The sequence below is a fragment of the Quercus lobata genome, chromosome 8 (genome assembly GCF_001633185.2).
Source record: "Quercus lobata isolate SW786 chromosome 8, ValleyOak3.0 Primary Assembly, whole genome shotgun sequence".
Classification (NCBI taxonomy): domain Eukaryota; kingdom Viridiplantae; phylum Streptophyta; class Magnoliopsida; order Fagales; family Fagaceae; genus Quercus; species Quercus lobata.
The window spans coordinates 45,476,855-45,496,233 of record NC_044911.1 but is presented as its reverse complement, the minus strand read 5'-3'; the positions used below and the strand labels follow the sequence as shown (position 1 = coordinate 45,496,233).

The following is a 19,379-nucleotide window of genomic DNA, read 5'->3' as shown; positions in this document are numbered from 1 at the left end:
GATTTCGTCGTAGTGGTGGAGGAATAGGGTGACGGTGGTGGAGTAATGGTGGTGCCGTTGATGATTTTGTTTTGGGGATTTAGGGTTACATGTTTAGCAAGATCTAGGGAGAGGAGAAATTGAACAATGAGAAAGAGGAGAATAACTACTAGTCGAGAGAGAGGGGAAGAGCTGTTGGGGACTCAGGGTTAAGATAGATTTTGACTTGGGGAGGAGGAGATGCTAGCAGATGACAGGGAGAGCTTTTGTTGAGTGGAAATAATAAACAAGGAGATTGGTGAAGACAAAAAGAAAGGAGTATCAATTGCAGAGTTCGAACTCTAAATCTCTTATTTAAGTACAATAATCTTTATGGTCAAGCCACCTAGAACACTTACGGGAATGAATTCCAAAAACAATATAAAAGGCTAAATACTATTGCACACTTGGTTTTTGTATATAATTGTACATACACTTTACATAACTTGCAACTTCAATGCAAAGTGTATGTGCAATTGCGTGCAACAATTGAGCAAAGTCACGATTTCAATACAAAATGCGTGTACGTTGTGCACAACAATAATTATTTATTTTTGGGTAAATTGCAAAGTACACCCCTAACGTTTGGGGGTGATTGGATTTTACACCCTAACGTTTCGAAACTTTGATTTTACACCCCAATGTTTAGTCCCGTTAGCAAATCACCCCCCCAGTTAGTTTCTGGTGTTAACTGCCATGTCATCTTGCTGACATGTTTTTTTTTTTTTGCCAAATAAGTTCAAAACGGCACAGCAGCAAGGAAATGAAGTGGTGACCTGGCAATTGCTAAACGGCGCCGTTTTGCCCAAATACAAAACAAACAAATTTCTCACGGCACTGTTACTCTGTTATGAACTGAAAATCCTAAAACTAAACCCACGAACCCAGCCCTCCCTTAGCCTTCTACTTGGATCTTTATTGCTGTGCAATTATTTGGCCCTTTCTCACTTAGGGCCTAAGGTAATTGCTTAACTGTCCCATATAGTAGGGACAGCCCTGTATATGCAGGGCTTACACATAGGATAGAGACTATTTATTCTCTCAATGCTCATTCATTAAAAGAATATAGGGATGTCTTATGGCTCTTTGTTTCATTCTTTGCTTGATTGGTCTGTCAACCATTAAAAGGCAACATTTTAAGAACTATCAATGTACCATCGATGGCATTGGAGGAATGTCATCATTATGCAGGGAAAGGATAGACCTGAGGAGCAGATATGATCAAAGACATCAAGAATGATGTCAAAAGCAGAGAGATAAACTTTGGCTAGCGTGTGGTTAGGGAGCTAAGGGAGGGCTGGGTTCGTGGGTTTAGTTTTAGGATTTTCAGTTCATAACAGAGTAACAGTGCCGTGAGAAATTTGTTTGTTTTGTATTTTGGCAAAACGGCGCCGTTTAGCAATTGCCAGGTCACCACTTCATTTCCTTGCTGCTGTGCCGTTTTGAGCTTATTTGGCAAAAAAAAAAAACATGTCAGCAAGATGACATGGCAGTTAACACCAGAAACTAACTGGGGGGTGATTTGCTAACGGGACTAAACATTGGGGTGTAAAATCAAAGTTTCGAAACGTTGGGGTGTAAAATCCAATCACCCCCAAACGTTAGGGGTGTACTTTGCAATTTACCCTTTATTTTTTATTTTTTTATAAATGTTGTGTGCAACAATAATTGAGTGTGAAATAAACGTTATTTTTTTTTGGTAAAATTTAAAAATCTAAATATAAAAGGGTGGAGGAGACCGAATCACCAAATACCGAGCAGCAGAGCCGTTGCCAATATAATGAGCAAAGTATCAAAAGCATATACTTAGGGCAAAAAGAGCCGACACGTATACGAAGCAGAAGAAGTAAACCCCCAAAAAACCAAAACAAAAGAAAAAAGGGAAAAAGAATATGAAGTAGTAGTAGAAAAGAAAAGAAGCCTCTGAAAACAAAACCCAAAGAGTCGTGTCTCTATCATCAACTCTTGCCTTCTCTTCTCTTCTCTTCTCTTCTTGCATTCTCTTCTTTCTCTGGGGACTGGGGGTCTACTGTTTTGGCCACCCAAAAAGGTCACCAGAAAATAGGTTTTTAGCTTTGTTAAGATGGCCAGGAACAAGAAGAAGAAACTGTGGAAACGCGATAACGTGGATGTTTCAAAGCTTAACATTGCTGAATCCACAACGATTCACATTACCCAACAACTTCAGAAGTTCTTTGAATCCAAGGCGGAAGGTACTCAAATTTCTTTTCAATATAATTTCGGTCACTGTTATGTGGGTATTGCTTTTGCTTTTGTATGTATTTGGGTTCTCAGTTTGATGTTGGGTCTGGGCTTTTGATGTTTCTTATTAAAGTGTTTATGTCTGTTCATAAAGATATTCTAAATGCTCATCAATAAAGACCGTTTTGGCAGTTTACTTTTGCCAAATAAATATTGTGTGGGTATTGGTTGGTTCTGGGTTGAGTATATTTGATGGTGGGTGTGGGTTTTGGTTGGTTATTATGGTGTTTTTCTTCAAGATGTTTTTGTTACTTCATAAAGCTATGTGAAATTCTTAGAAATGGGTGTTTTTAATTTGGCCTTTTGTTCTGAAATTTAAAGAAAAAAGAAGGTATGAAAAACTCAAAAACTTCTATCCCCTCCGAACTGAATATGAAGACTAGTAGTCTATCTCAGTGAATGGATATGACTGGAATATACATGCTAGAGAAAAAGAAAAGAATTGAGAATGTTGTTTTCTTCTAGGCATTGTTATTTAGAAATTCATTTATACTTCTTGCATCTGCTGTTGATCCTATTGCAAATTTGTGATCATTTTATCTCTTATATTAGGAAAATTTTTACCAGGTATATTTATATTATTTTGTGGACTTTTGGATGTTGCATGCAGTTTACAAGTTTGAAGATAACCTGTCGAGCGATGAACGTGCGGCGGTGCATGAATTATGCAGGAAAATGGGTATGACGTCCAAGAGTAAAGGGTAAGGCTCTTAAATCTGTTTATACTTTATTTTACCATGATGAATGCAACATTCAAAATTAAAAGAATCTTACCTGCCGCTGGATATCCAGCTTTGCACTTTTTTTCAATAGTTACAATGTGGGGGAGGAGGGATTTGAACCTTGAACTCTCCATTGGAAACATTAGGAGGTGCTACTTGAGCTACAAGGCTCTTTGGTAGCTTTGTATTTCTTATAAAGAATGCATTCTTCCTATATTTGGATTTAGCTTGAGTTCTTTTGTTTTGATATGCTTTCTTTTGAACCTGAACTTTGTGTAGGCATGGGGGCCAGCGTCGTGTATCTGTTTTCAAACCTAAAAAGCAGGTTGCCACCAGGAAAGGGCCCAGCAGTCTAACTCATTTGACATTTTCGGAAGGGGCGAAAGTGGTTTTACATGATTTGTTTACTCAATACCCACCTGATGATGAAGAGGTGGACAAGGAAAAGGTTGGGAAGAAAACTGAAAGAGTTGATAAAATGCGACGGAGTAAAGTTGATATTTTCCTCAAGCCTTCAATGAGCAAGGCAGAAATTGCGAAGAAAGTGGAGTCACTTGCTTCCAAAATTGAGAGGGCTGCAAATTTGAAACAGGTGTTTCTGACATTATGAACTCAGTTGAAATTTTATGAATATTGTTGGTTAGATGCTCTCTGTAATTTTATGGATATAATTCTTGTAATGGGGAGTCTCACAGTGAAAGGTTTCTTGGATTTTGTGTATGCAGGTAACTGAAGGCAGGTCTAAGCTTCCAATTGCATCCTTTAGGGATGTCATTACATCAACAATTGAATCTCACCAGGTTATTTTAATAATTTACCTCTCTTAAAAATTTATCTGCTTGGTAACTGGCTTGCAGATTGCATTGTGCATGACTTTATTGCTGATATTTCTCATATGAGTTAGATATATCCTCATCCCAATCTATTTGGGTAAGGAGGTGGTTACTAGAAATTGTGTTTATCCTACTATATTGAGCTGTGGTTCGGATTATTAGTCTTCAGACTGATGACTGAATACTTACTGATTGTCACTTTTCTGAAAGCAGGTAGTTCTCATATCTGGTGAGACTGGGTGTGGAAAGACCACGCAGGTTACAAATTCTTCTTTATCTTCTTTGTGGTATAATTAACACAACTTGTTTGAAACTTAGCCTTTAATTTAGTCCTTTTTGATTATATGGTTTTTGTAATTACCCAATGCACCTTTGAGTTTTGTACTTATATAATTACACATGATGTGTGAAGCATTTGATCGTTGTACTTGAATGCTCATTTTTGTCTTTTATTTTATGAATAAAAAGAAGATTACAATCCAACAGTTGGCAAAATTTAAGAGGGTGCACCTTTTAATCACTTTGGAATACCGAAGTAGCTTTACTGAAGAAGAAAATCCTATAATGAGTTAGGCAGCAACAAAGTCACAAAAGAGCAAAATTAAGAATTGAAATTCTTCAAGAATCTTGTCTAGTTTTGATCTGTAGGCTAAATTAGCTACTGCTGAGTAATTTTTGTTTCTCTGCTTCAGAAATTTTTCTGGTTTAGTTTTATTCTAATTTATAGAGTATTTTTTTTACAGGTAACAAAACTTTTATTCAAAAATGTTGAACATCATGTTCACAATGCTGAACATCATGTTCACGATGGTGAACATTTTGATGAAGAAAAAAAATACACAAGAAGATCAAAAACTTAAGCTAATAGAGTTTAAGAATTTAGAAATTGAAATACAATTCGTAAAACCCCAAACACATGCCCACTGAAACAAAGTACTAAAGAGAAGAGCTTTTAAGAAGTCTAAGGGTCTCTCATCGTCTTGAAAGATGCATGTATTACATTCCTTCCAAACCAAACACATTAAACATGTTAGGACCATATTCCATACAGTTCTTTCCATACCAATTTCTCCAAGCTACAAGGAGAGAGCTAACTATCTTCAGCATTACCCACTGAATCCTGAATACCTCAAAAACTGCACTCTATAATGCATGAGAAAACTTGCAGTAAAATAGAAGATGATTCATAGATTCCCCATCACAACAACATAAACAATACCTATTATCCAAGGAATGACCTCTCTTTACTAGATTATCAATGGTGAGTATGCTATCTCTAGCTGTTGTCCATAAAAAGGACACCTTTTTAGGCACCTTTGCACACGAAATACACTCCCAAGGAAATACATCGGTGAGGGGACCAGACAACAACTTATAGTAAGAGTGCACATCAAACACCTCAGTCTTAGTCAACTTCCAAGTCAAATTATCAACCCCCTCACCCCTTGGCATAGAGGAATAAAGAAACTCAATAAAAGAACATACAGTATCCAGCTCCCAATCCTGAGAAGCTCAAGGAAATTGTAAATTCCAGCTCCTACTTCCCCCTTCTGAAGTGGATACAATCAGGTCAGAAATCCAGGCTTCTTTAGACAGAGAACAAGCAAACAAAAGAGGAAAAAGCTCCTTTAGAGGAGTATGCCCACTCCCAGGATCATGCCAGAAACTAATACAGTTACCCTCCCCTACATTATACACAATCTGTCCAAAGAACTTCTTTGCTCCTTCTCTAATGCTCTTCCACATCCCACGCCCATGAGTACCTCTTACAATTCTAGTGCACCAGCATCCTCTAGCTTCAGCTCTGTAGCCCATGGGTGGTATTATGGATTTTCATATGTTTGTAGGCTATTTTTTTTTTTTTTAATTAGAGAATAATTTATTAGAATGAAAGATTGCTCAAATTCGAGTGTACTTAAAGAATTACAAATGGACACTATGAGGTCCAAAAAAATCAACGATAGAAACTACAAGACACCCCATCCAATTGAAGTACAATATTCAAAAAACCAAAAAACCATTCTTTATATCTTGCATAGATTGCTCTTCGTTCTCAGAAGTCTGGTGATTGCTCTCTCCCCATATGGTCTACATAACAGAGTGTGGTGTAGCTTGCCACACAAGTTCTGCTAGGATTAGGTTTAGTTGGCAATTTATATTGATCTATTCAATAAAGGCCAATTTTATGAAAATTTTGCAGGATTTTTGCTTTTGAGATTTGCATGCTACAGTCCACCAAGGTTTTATTTGTAGGAAAACTAGGTATGATGCATGGATTATCTTCTCTTCAATTTACAGCAACTTTATTTCCCTTTAAACCGTAAGATCCTTTAAATAGAAACCCCAAATCACCCATTTTTCATGTCAACAAACCTCCCAATTTCCTTAGAAGTCCATATCCTATTCCTGGGTTATTGTTCACAGCCATGAAACAGCAGCCCAAACCTAAAATTTTCTGCTTTGTTTCTCCAAATTATACCTCTTCCTTTATCTTCTTAGGAGCCCTAAATCTCCTAGCTTTTACCAACCGTAATCCACCATTAAGCCCTAACCCCAGCCCTCCAAACTCCAAGATGCATGCTGTGAAGAGAATCCAGTAACTTGCCTCTTATTTCCAGTTGTTCAAAACTTGGTCATTACCAGTCTTATTTGAACCCGTAAACTACTTTCTATTCCCATATTTAGAATGGGAAGAACCTATCCCAATTATTTTTAAAAAAAAATCCAATTAGGAAACCTTGGGGGAATTGATAGATCATTTGTTGCTACATTTCCCAATAGCACAGGAACTATGGAGTATAAAGTATGGTCTTCTGTTTGGTTAGAATTAATTGGGTGATGCCACGAACAGTGATTGAATTGTTGGTGTATTGGAAAAGACATTAGGGAAGGTGTGAAGGATTTTAAAGTTGGAAAGTTATTCCTCAATGTTTGATGTGGTGTATTGGAAGAGAGAGGAATGGATGTATGTTTGAGGAAACGGATACAACAGTAGAGAATTCAAAGCATCTATTCCTAAGGATTCTCTTTGAGTGAGCATAATTAGGCTATGACCTCAGCCATTGAGTTTTCATGAATTTTTAGATAAGTTAAATATTAGAAGTTAATCGTTGTTGTATGTGCTGTTGTAATGAGGAATCTGTGGATCACCTGTTACTTTTTTGTCCGATAGCTCATTCTTTGTGGACTCATATGCTTCGGTTGTTTGGGATCGAGTGGGTCATGCCAGGTTCAGTAGCGGACTTATTATTTTGTTGGTACCATTGGCTTGGGAAGCATAGCTCCGATATTTGGAATCTAGTTCCAGGCTGTTTAATGTGGAATATTTGGACTGAACGAAATTGGCGTTCTTTTGAGAATAAGGGGAAAACTGTGGTTCAGTTAGTAGATTTGTGCCAACGGACCCTCTTTGATTGGTCTCGGTGTTGGGGTTTTTCGGATTGTTTTACCCTTATGGAATTCCTTTCGTCTATTAGCTTTTCGTAGTTTTTCTTAGTGGCTGTTTGTGTCTTTTTGTTCACTACCGTGAACCCTTTGTATTTTATTGCTTTTCCGTTTTTAATAATATTTTCTTCTTACTTATAAAAAAAAAAAAGTATTGTAGGTTTTATTCTTGTATGCATCCTGTGTTGGTAAAACCCCCCTTTTTTTTTGTTTCAATGAAATTTTATTACATATCCAAAAGAAAAAAGGTACGTTGGGTGTCTAACCAATGCGTTCTAGGAGTTTTACCTAGAAGAACTTTGCACCATTACAAGTCTTGCTTATATAGTAGTTAAAGTCCCGACTTAATATGGAAAAGTTAAAAACTCTTACTTAGAAAAGGAAAGACTTTTAATAACTAAATAAGACTCATACCCCCACTAGGCAAAAAAAAGATGAATAAACTAGACTCATAAGTCAACCAAACAAGACAAACTTTGAAACCAAGCGATCCAAAATTGTTAGTCTTCCAAAATATCCCTAATATAGTTTTTTTTTCCTTGTTAAAGAGTCTGCATATGAATATAGATATCATGATGTGGCATCTACATTGCTTGTTTCAAGATACCATACCTCATCATGTTTGTCTTTGTGTTGCTTGTGAATAATATTTTTTTTAGTAAACAAAATCAAAAGTAAAGGTTAATGGTAGTGTAACTATGGAAATGAGCTTTGATTTTAGTTTAAAATAGGTATATGCAGTATCGTAATGAGAAGAAAGGAATATTATTGTGTTAGATTGGTGCTGTATGTGCAAAAGGCTGGGGAGACGGTTATTTACACCATTGTTTTGATGTGAAAATTCATTTTAATAAGATTGGGAAAAGAATGTGTATAATGTGAAAATTCATGTCCAAGAATTAGCGTACTTACTATCTCTTTTTTGGTCTCTGGTATACTCCCTATATACAGTGTTTTTCCTTTTCAATAAAGTACACTATTTATAAAAAAAAAAAAGAAAAAAAAGAAAAGGAAGTTGAGATTTATGAGAACATGACGCATGAAATTAGAGCAAATTGGTTAAAATGGAGAAGTGCAATTTGGAGGGTATATGGGTGTTAGAAGTGCATTTTTTAATAGCCTGGAGATACAAAATGTACTCACCTTTTTTTGCTTGTAAAGTGTACATATATTTATACTTGTTCAAAGTGATTTGATATTCCAAACAAGAGGACATGTTACCAGGATTTGATTCATATAGTTTTATGTATGTAAATTATGTTGTAATTATCTCACATTGGTTTTTTTTTAAGTTTCAAAATCCAAGCCTAAAAGGGGACCAGCTGTTAGCATTGTTTGTAGGGTTTTTGTTTGTTTTTCTCGTGCTTGGGGATTCAATTCTAGGGATGATTCCATTCTGTCATTTTTAGACTCTCTATCTTGTAGTACATAATTCCCTTTGTTGTTGTTTTTGTATGTATTTTTTTCTGTACATATGTTTTTTGGCTGCTTCGTTCTTCTTTTCTGAAGTAGTTTTTTGTTAATAAAATTGTCTTACCTATCCAAAAAAAAAAAAAAAAAAAATCCAAGCCTAACAGGTAGCATGATCTTAGCCTACCATCACTGACCTATAGCCTAAGTTTTTTTTAATAGATCTTTAGTTGAGTAGTGGACAACAGAGGTTAATGTTTAGCAGGCATATATTATATAAAGAAGAGATAAATTATCATTCTTTTTCAAATTTGTTGGAGTTTTATTGATTTCTTAAATTTTAGATGCTTGATTTTGTTTCTAGGTGTTTCTCTTGTATACCTTTCATGTATTACGGTTGTCCCCCCTTTTTTTTGCCCTTTTGTTCTATCAAGGGGGAAAGAAAAAGAACCTTACAAAACCTGATCTGCTTTATGATTTTCTGTTACTGAGCACACATTCAACAAAATTGTAAAAGTTCATGATGCTGGCTTTTCACTGCAAATATATATATATATATATATTACTTTGTATATTAAAATACAAACATATTTAAATTTTCAAGCATTTTCTTGGTGTTACTTTTACTAATATTCTCATCAAACATGATTCAGGTCCCTCAATATCTTCTAGATAATATGTGGGGTAAGGGTGAGGCCTGTAAAATTGTGTGTACTCAACCTCGACGTATCTCAGCGACATCAGGTGTGCACTCTTTGCTATGGCCTCCAAAGTGCTTAGTTCCCTTAGTTATTATATAATTTTTAATTTCTCAGCTTAAGGTGAACGTGATTTTGAAACTCTGGGTAATTTTTGTATTTAGTTGCTGAGAGAATCTGTTATGAAAGAGGAGGGAATATTGGTGATGATGTTGGATACAAGGTAATGTTCACAACTTCTCTTAATGTACTGGGATGCCCTCTATCTTCTGTATACACTTCAATACAACCATTTTGAAAACAATTTTGCGGAAATTTGCATAATGAACATTTTTAAAAATATAGTTTTCTTTTCTAAACCGCATGCTATTCATACCAGTGAAGGAACTTTATTACTTATTTTTAGGTTTTTGGGTCACGTAAGATCAATTGTATTAATAAGAAATTTACAAAGAGTAGAAAGGGGACAAATAGAGTACACCAGCTAGATACCCATAAGTTCCCTTGCAAGATTAAGAGTAGAATGAATCCTTGAAATTACACAAATTTGATGGTCCATTCAAAGACATTCAAAACAAAATAATTAGGTTGGGATTCTGCTGCTGCGGATTCTTCTTAGGAATAAATATCAAAATATGATATCTTGATTTTTCCATATGTAATTTGGTACGTAGCTTACTTAAGCAGTAGCAATGGAATGTTTACATGGAAGCGTAAATGTACTTTATGTTAGTACAAATTACCTATCCTGGGTTTGCACAACAAATATCTGAAATTTTTTACTTTATTGCTATTTTTTCCACCTCTTACATCTGTGACCAGCATTATTTAGTTTGATTTCTCATATACTTTGTTTATTTGTTTTATCTTTATACATTGAGCTATTAACGGTTACTAACTGCATCTTTGTCTCCATGCTAGATACGATTGGAAAGCAAAGGTGGGAGGAACTCATCAATTGTGTTCTGCACAAATGGGATTTTATTGAGGGTGCTAATTTCTGAAGGGGCTGGTAGGTTGAAAACAGAAGGCGGAGCGAAACCTGCAAAGCGAGAGATTTCTGGCATTACTCACATTATCGTGGTATGTATCCTTGGTTAACTAGTAGTTTCTCTCAAAAAATAAAAAAGGTAGTTTCTCTCAAATAGAATACATGCAGCGTAAGTTTGTAAAAGTAGAAATAAAGATGAAGGGATTTTAAATCTTGATTTAATAATTCATAAGGATGGAGAGGTTGAAGAGGATGTGAATTTTAGGATAAGAGCAAAATGGATGAAGTGGAGAAGTGCATCTTGAGTGTTGCACCTTAAGTTTTTTTCCTTCTTGTTGTTTGTTGCTTTTTCTTATGTTCACCATCATGAACACTTTGTATTTGCTTTCTTCATTTTTTCATCTTGATTAATATTATTCTTATTACCTATCAAAAAAAAGAAGAACTATTAAGTTAAAAGGGGTTGTTTTACCAAAGATTGAGGAAATATCATAGTAGAACAACCTGTAAAAGATCGTCTTCAAAGCACATAAAGGATTGTGCTTTGAAGTGCGTAAAGGATCATCTTCAACTTCATTCTAGTCCTTTAGGAGCCTTCAAACACTCTGACTCCGCTCCCTCCAAACAGTCCATGTAAGGTATAAGGGTACTGCATTCTAGACAGTAGGAATACTCTGTCTAGTAAACCTCCCCTTCTAGCATGCCAACACCTCAAAGACTGTGCAGCATAACTCATTGTACCCCGAATAAACAGATGCAGTGTGCTAAAAGGTCTCCATATAACTACAAGGGGAAAGATTAAGAATCCAAAAAATCTGATAAAGATGCAGCAATGACGCACACAACAGGCAATGATCTCAAAAAGAAACTCTTCAGCCTGTTTTGAGAATGCTCCACATACCACATTCGTGAAAGGCCACATATTTCTTTCATACCATATTGTCCATATAAGGCACGACTGGACCATATTACAAGCCATATTGCTTTGATGATGTCCATATGGTATTGCCAAAAAGTGTTTTGTTTTGGGGAAATTGCTCTTTACTAGAATCCTTGAGGAAGACCAAAATAATAAATGTTGTGAAGTTCCAAGGTATTTTGAAAGACCAAAAGCAATAAATGTTATGCAGTTACAAGATATTTTTCAAGTGAAGCTCATGCAGTTTAGTATGAATATATGTTTCCAGTTTCTCTCCTCAAGTGAATGGTTCATTGAGTTCTACCTACTTCCTTATTTTGCATTTCTCCGGTTTTTTTTTTTTTTTTTCAATAAGTAATGAAAAATATATTGATATGAAAAAAAGTGTCACCTAAGTATACAGGAAGTATACATCAGGGACAAATTACAATCAACCTCTTTATTTTGCATTTCTCCTTTATTAATATCAACAAAATTTCATATGCTGCATCATGCTTAGTTAATGAAGGGTTCTTATCTGGGTTAGCATGTTTGTTGGGAGTGTTTGGCTTTGTCTTGGTAAAATTAACATCTAGACTGGGCAAGTTGTCTTCTTTATTTATTTACTTTTTTATTGGCTGGTCACTGTTTCCTTTCCATTTCATTTGTGAAAGGTTCTTACCAAGCTAGGTGTACTTGAAGTCTCTTAGACTATTAGAATCTTGGCCAAGTTGTATCATATGATGGAGAGTAACATTTGCTATCAGCTAATAATCGTCCTACTTCCTCCTCCTGCAAGAATGGACTGAGGATGGGTCCATGGATTCAAAACCCACTGAATATGTGTAACATACTGATAAAAAAAGAAGAAATCAATAACTGTAAGATGGATGAAATGCTGTGTAAAGAGAACTTTCTTTCAGAGAGAAACTTGGGGTAGCTTCAAATAGTTGTGGTTTTTTAGACACTGAATTGTTACTGGGGGAAAAATATGTAGATATGATCAATGAGACTGCAAAGACTTTTGATATGGCATTGGAATTGTTAAGTTGATGATGTTTGACACTGCTTTCTTCTTACCTTTTTGTGTACAATGATGACAAGAGTGACGAAATCTTTATTTTTTTGATAAGTAATAAGATATATTGATAAAAAGGAACACCGGAAGTGAAATGTGACATGTGACTTGATGGTGACATGTGACACCTAGATTGCTTAGAAAAGGCTTCTATTTTGGAGGAGGCTAGCTAAAAGAGTAGCTAATGTGGTGTTGTAGAGACTCACATGAGAAAGGAGAGATTTGTTGAAATTTTCAAGTCAAGGTGGTGTAATTGATTAACTGTTCAAGTCTCACATTGGGTAGTATTGACGAAAGTGAGTAGTTAATTGATTTGGGCCATGATCCCTCATTGTCTCATGTGGGGTAGTTGGTGGGAAAGGAATGCTCATACTTTTGAAGTGAGTGATCAATTCATGACTTGAAGCTGTCTCTCTTCTAGACCTTGTTCGAGTGGACAAATGCTTTTGGTGTTTTTACTTCTAATTCTTTGGCTGGTTTGCTTGATAGTTGTAATTTTCATGGACTGTAGCTTTGCTGCACTGCTGGTTCCTAAGTAGTTAGCACACTGCCTGTGTGCTTTGGTTCCTTATTTTTATTCATTGAAGCATTATTTACTTACCAATATATTCATATATCTAGGATGCACTGATACTCTAATTTTGCTCATGTACCCGTATTCGATACGTATCACACCGGTATCACACCGGATACCTCTAATATACATACCCAATTTTTTATTTATTTTTAAAGTGCCAATACGTCCAGGATATGCCCGTGATACGGCTTGGATACCGTTGTATTCTAAATATCATTTAAGTGGCCATGGATTCACTTTATTATCTATTATTGCTCTTAAATTGATATATGCTTAACAATTAAAAAAATATATATTAATAAGTAATTAATACACGTATCTGTACGTGTACCCTAGATTTTTCAAGAAATGCTGTATCCTTGTACCCGTACTCATATTGTATCCATACCTGTATCCGTACCCGTATATATATAATTTATTTATATTGTAGGAAATTAATCCATTGGTTCAAGCTTTTATTCTAAGGTGATGTTCCAATATCTTATATCAGATGCTCACAAAGAGACCCTCCAAGATGTTAAGTTTCAACTCTCATAGACCCAAGAACCCAACAATGATCATTTATTTAATATTTTTGGATATTTCGAAGCTAGCTTAATGTATTAGTTGTGGGCAATATGCTAGAAATGTAATCCTCAAGGGTTTTTTTATTGATGGCTTTCAAGTTTTCTTATATTTATGTTCCCTAGGATGCTTGTAAGTGGTAATTGGAAGAGAGAGAGATGGGAGAATAATAGACTATCACTGGAGAGTGGTGGCTTTGTGTATATATATCTATCATTAATTAAAGTGTAAAATACAAGATTGCTCCCCACTAATGCCTAATTCTCTTAACATATTTGAATTCGAATGGTTATGTAATGTTTTCCATGACCTTGATTTTACGTTGCAGGATGAAATTCATGAAAGGGATCGCTACTCTGATTTTATGTTGGCAATTCTCAGGTACTCCATAATTAGGAGAAACTCGCTACAAGTAAACATGGATGTGTGGCTTGTAACATGAATTGAAAATTTTAAAATGTGTTTTTTTGGTGAGTTAACTTTTAAAATGTGAAAAGGTTGTTTCATGAAATGTGGCATTAAGACGTCAATATCTGATACTGAGTCAATTATCCAATGAGTAGAAGTAGTTCTGTGTTTTTGCATTTATTTTCTTTTTTCAATTTTATTCTTCTTTGATTGGTATGTGACTCATGTGTCCCATGGGATTTGAACCCATCACTCTAATCCTGTGGGGTTGGAAGTGCCATTGAGAAGCTTGCTGCATCATTGCATTCATCTAGGATTTTTATTTTTTGGGTGTGGTATGGGAGATTTTTATTCTTTTCAAACTGAATACATAATGGACAAAAAATACAGTTGGTAGGCATAGGTTTCAGCTTTGTTTTCATATTTATTAGATGGTAATTTTCTTTTGGTTTTTAATTTATTTCTCTGGTAACTATTTTTTTTTTTTTGCAGAGACTTTCTTCCTTCCTGTCCTCATCTGCGTTTGGTTAGTTCTAATTGTATTTCTTTCCATTGAATGTTATATGGTTGCTTCCTATCTTATTTTACATTTTAAAATCTTTCCTGTTTGGGACCTCTGATTTTATGAGGGATTGTCTTATGGTATGAAAACCAACAGATACTTATGAGTGCTACTATTGATGCTGAACGATTTTCGCAATATTTTGGTGGCTGCCCAATCATCCGTGTCCCTGGGTTCACTTATCCTGTAAAGACTCTCTGAGATTGTTAGTTTTCAATGTATCTTGTGTTGATTTTAGTTGTAATACTTAGCATTTTCCTCCCCTTTTGCAGGTTAACATTTTTTATTTGGAGGATGTACTTTTGCTCCTGAAATCAGTGGAAAATAATAATCCTGATAATACTTTAGCCGTTGTCCCTAGTGAGGACCCAGAGTTGACAGAGGAAGAAAAGCTTGCTTTAGATGAAGCCCTGAATCTGGCTTGGTCAAGTGATGAGTTTGATCCACTCTTGGAGCTGGTTTCTTCTGAGGGTACCCAAAAGGTGTTCAATTACCAGCATTCTTTGACTGGGCTATCACCATTGATGGTATTTGCTGGAAAGGGTAGAGTGGCTGATGTTTGCATGCTCCTATCTTTCGGGGCAGATTGTCATTTACAGGCCAAGGATGGATCTACTGCATTGGAGTTGGCTGAACGAGAAAACCAACAGGAAGCCACTGTAATAATTAAAAAACACATGGAAAGTTCCATTTCCAACTCCATCGAAGAACAACAAATACTTGATAAGTATCTAGGCAAAATGAATCCTGAACTTATTGATGTTGTTCTTATAGAGCAGTTGATACGGAGAATATGTACTGATTCACAAGAAGGAGCAATCCTTGTTTTCCTTCCAGGATGGGAGGATATAAATAAAACCCGGGAGAAACTGAATGCATCTGCATTTTTCAAAGATACTTCCAAGTTTATGGTATTATGTCTCCATTCTATGATTCCTTCTGTGGAGCAAAAGAAAGTTTTTAAACGTCCACCTCCTGGTTGCCGGAAAATTGTTCTTGCAACCAATATTGCTGAAACTGCCATTACCATTGATGATGTTGTGTATGTTATAGACAGTGGTCGTATGAAGGAGAAAAGTTATGATCCTTATAATAATGTATCAACCCTTCAATCTTCTTGGGTCTCAAAAGCAAGTGCAAAGCAAAGAGAAGGACGTGCGGGCCGCTGTCAGCCTGGAATTTGTTATCATCTCTATTCAAAGCTCCGAGCAGATTCTTTGCCAGAATTTCAACTTCCTGAAATTAAGAGAATCCCAATTGAGGAACTATGTCTGCAGGTACTCTATTCTCCTTCTAATGACTTCCTGTTTATGGGCCATAGTTGTTATGGTTGATAGTTGTGTGATAATCCTTGTAACTGTGATCCAGATTGTGTAAACCTCATTTGTAGTGCATTCCTATGTATGTTTTATCATATCAGTGCAGAGAAGCAGTTTTCGAATTAAAACCAATTAGGAAAAACTACACACACCATTTGAGGTTTGTTTCCCTGCTGTTCTACTCATCAATGTTCATCCATTCTCGGTATAATTATCATTTTAAGATACATACACATACCACTGACATGCTACAGTTACCCAGTTAGTATTGCAAGGTGAATTATGACCTGGGTAGTGACCTAGGTCTAGGCCCAATATATCTATGTACCAGGCAAAGCATTGTATCTGATTCCCATACTTGAACTGTTTGAGATAATATTGTTATAAGCAGGCTGGTGCCTCAGATACTAGGAACTTTTATTAGAGGATGAGTTTCCCCTGTGGTTATAAATTTCTCTTTCTTTGATGGAAGATGGTGAATTTCTATTGGTGAATATAAGAAATGCCTTTTCCTCTGCTTTCTCAAAGGTTGAACTTTCGGAAATGAAGCAGTGCTAGTTTTGATTAGTGTAATATCTGTGATGTTTTATTTTGTTAATTTTGTTTGTCATATACAGGTGAAACTACTCGATCCAAATTGCAAGATAGAAGATTTCTTGAACAAGACATTAGATCCTCCAGTTTTCGAGGCCGTACGAAATGCAATTTTAGTTCTTCAAGATATTGGGGCTTTGTCAGTTGGTGAAAAGCTTACTGAACTTGGGGAAAAGCTTGGTTCTCTACCTGTGCATCCATTGACGAGCAAGATGCTTTTCTTTGCTATAATGATGAACTGCCTTGACCCAGCATTGACTCTGGCATGTGCCTCTGACTATAGAGATCCATTTACTCTTCCCATGTTACTGATAGATAAGAAGAGAGCTGATGCTGCTAAATCTGAGCTTGCATCATTGTATGGTGGGACTAGTGATCAGCTAGCAGTAATAGCAGCATTTGAGTGCTGGAATAATGCAAAGCAAAGGGGCCAAGAGGAACGGTTCTGTTCTGAATACTTTATCTCTAAAAGCACTATGAGTATGTTGTCTGGTATGCGTAAGCAGCTCCAAAATGAACTAATTCGGAATGGGCTTATTCCTGATGATGTTTCCCGTTGTAGCTTGAATGCGCGTGACCCAGGTGTACTCCATGCAGTCCTTGTGGCTGGTTTGTATCCTATGGTGGGAAGATTGCGTCCACCTCATAAAAATGCAAAACGATTTGTAGAGACTTCAGGTGGTGATAAAGTTCGTTTGCACCCCCATTCCACTAATTTTAAGTTGTCATTCAGCAAAACCAATCATTGCCCTTTGATTATGTATGATGAGGTAACTCGGGGAGATGGAGGTATGATCATAAGGAACAGTACTGTGGTTGGGCCACTCCCATTATTATTGCTTGCAACAGAGATTGCTGTTGCTCCAGCAAATAATGACGATGAAGATGAGGAAGATGAGGATGATGACAGTGATGGAGATGAAAGTGATGAAGATGGAATGGATATTGATAAGAAATCAGTTGGACGACATGAAGAAAAGATCATGTCATCTCCTGATAATTCAGTGACAGTCATTGTTGATCGGTGGCTCTTTTTTGGGTCTACAGCACTTGACATTGCTCAAATTTACTGCTTGAGAGAGCGATTATTAGCAGCAATCTTATTCAAAGTAAGTACTTCCATCGTTTGTACTTTTGGGTGTTAGTGAATTATACATTGTCCTTTAACTAATGCAGATGAGTTTCTTGAGTCCTGTAATCTTTTGTGATCAATTGGTTTTACCCTTTGTTTATTTATTTATTTATTTTTAATTTTTTTTAGGTAACACATCCAAGGACTGATCTTCCTCCTGTTCTTGCGGCCTCAATGCATGCTCTAGCCCGTATTTTATCTTACGACGGGCTATCTGGAGTGTCATTTCCATTAGAATCTGTGGATTCACTGACTTCAATGGTAAATGCTACTGAGATCGACAAGTATTCCCCAGGGAAGAAGAAAGAGATGGTACAGAATCCAAATGGGTTCCTAAGGTCACTTACGACTCAAGGCACACCCAAGAGGTTTCCTTGCCATCATCACAATACTAGGGTACCTGCATCAAAGGGACCAACAAATTTGGGTGCTCTGTCAAGTCACAATGTTCGGCCGCCACTTAATTCAGCTGGCATGAAATTTGCACCACAGGGCTCCAGATTAAATGGGGATGGCTTGGCTACGCAGTCACATGGTCCTAGGGGAGACTCCCTTAAGCGGCAGCGTGAAAATGGGACTGGATAATGGTGACAATTAGTCAAAACAGTGAGTTTGATAGGGACTGAGATGGTTGTATGAAAAATGTTAGGGATAAGGGGTAGTTCAATTAGGTGGAGACTTTACATCATATATATGAAGCAAACATCTCTAGGCCAAATCTCTCACCTTCCTTCCCTTGTGACGGAAATCATTAAAAAAAGTGTTAAAAATATGCCAAGATAGCAAGGTATACAATACAGATGTTTTGCTCAACTTATTTTAAATTCTGTTCCATCCTTTCGATTTATAGCAGAATCTCTTAAGTATATTACCATTTACGATGAGTTATCTGTGGCTTCTAGTAATTACACAATGATAAAAATAATATAAAGCGCGAATCGAGTCAAATCTCCTAAAATAATAGTAACATTTCCATAAGACACGTATAAGAGCAAAATAATTATTTCAATTTATTTCTTTTTATTATTTACTAGTAATGGGCAGAGCGGATAATGATATAATGGGAGAAGGTTATATACAGAATATTTAAAATATTTTAAAATAATAACTGTAAGGACACGATTTGTAATGAACCGTAACAGTGTTGGGTTCGCACGTAAAAAGGTCCAAACAATATCATTTATAGAGCGTGGGTTTGAAAGGTTAGGTCTTAGTCACCAGGCGGCGGGTTTTTCGTGGTGTTCATACATGGTTTAAATCGTGGTCGCCCTGGGAGTATTTCTCCTGGAAGCGGGTTCGGAGGTTTTGGTTTTTGGCCATTTTTCCTAGCTCCTTTCTTCGGATTGCTTATTTTTCCTTTTATACTAGCCTGTCTTCCTTGTCCAACGTCCATGTGTGGGGTTCGATTTTTCAAGACTGATACTTGTTTCATCAGCCCATACCCAGAGTGGTTGGGGGTGGTTGTAAAAGCTGAAAGGTATGGCTCTGTTAAGTGCAGAGTATTGAATGGCAGTAAGTGCAGCTTCCCCTTTGTCCTTGGTCGTTAAACTATCCAGGGTGTCCTTCCCTATTGACATAGATATTTTTAGATTTTTTTTCCAGACTGTTTCTGTTCCGTTTTTGTCCTTCCTTCCAGGGGGACTTGGGACATGCCGAGTCTGTGTTCCAGGACTATTTTGTACTTATATCACCTATCCTTGGCTATAACCTTCCTCGGCTCGGGCCTTGGGCCCCAATGAATAAATGGGTCAGGGCCACAGATTATCGGACCCTACAGAATGTAAGTAATCTTATTTAAGAATAACATGGAGGGAATAAAATTGAATCATTTTATGACAATATTACTATTAAGTCCTTATTTAAAATAAA

At 36.3% G+C, this 19,379-nt stretch overlaps 1 protein-coding gene across 2 annotated transcripts; it reads left to right on the top strand.

Moving 5' to 3' along the window:
- Positions 1-1,793: 1,793 nt before the first annotated feature.
- Positions 1,794-18,376, top strand: LOC115955419 (DExH-box ATP-dependent RNA helicase DExH6). Of its 2 annotated transcripts, XM_031073542.1 has the most exons (14): positions 1,794-2,231; positions 2,891-2,981; positions 3,282-3,594; positions 3,728-3,802; positions 4,049-4,093; positions 9,343-9,433; positions 9,552-9,610; positions 10,309-10,470; positions 13,824-13,876; positions 14,396-14,429; positions 14,562-14,651; positions 14,738-15,742; positions 16,402-17,487; positions 17,640-18,376. In XM_031073542.1, the coding sequence occupies exons 1-14, from the start codon at positions 2,102-2,104 to the stop codon at positions 18,093-18,095; spliced, it is 3,690 nt and encodes a 1,229-aa protein (XP_030929402.1). In that variant the 5' UTR covers positions 1,794-2,101; the 3' UTR covers positions 18,096-18,376. The 2 variants fall into 2 exon arrangements, with proteins under 2 accessions (XP_030929402.1, XP_030929403.1); XM_031073543.1 differs by lacking the exons at positions 1,794-2,231; positions 2,891-2,981; positions 3,282-3,594; positions 3,728-3,802 and having other exon boundaries at positions 4,059-4,122.
- Positions 18,377-19,379: the final 1,003 nt, after the last annotated feature.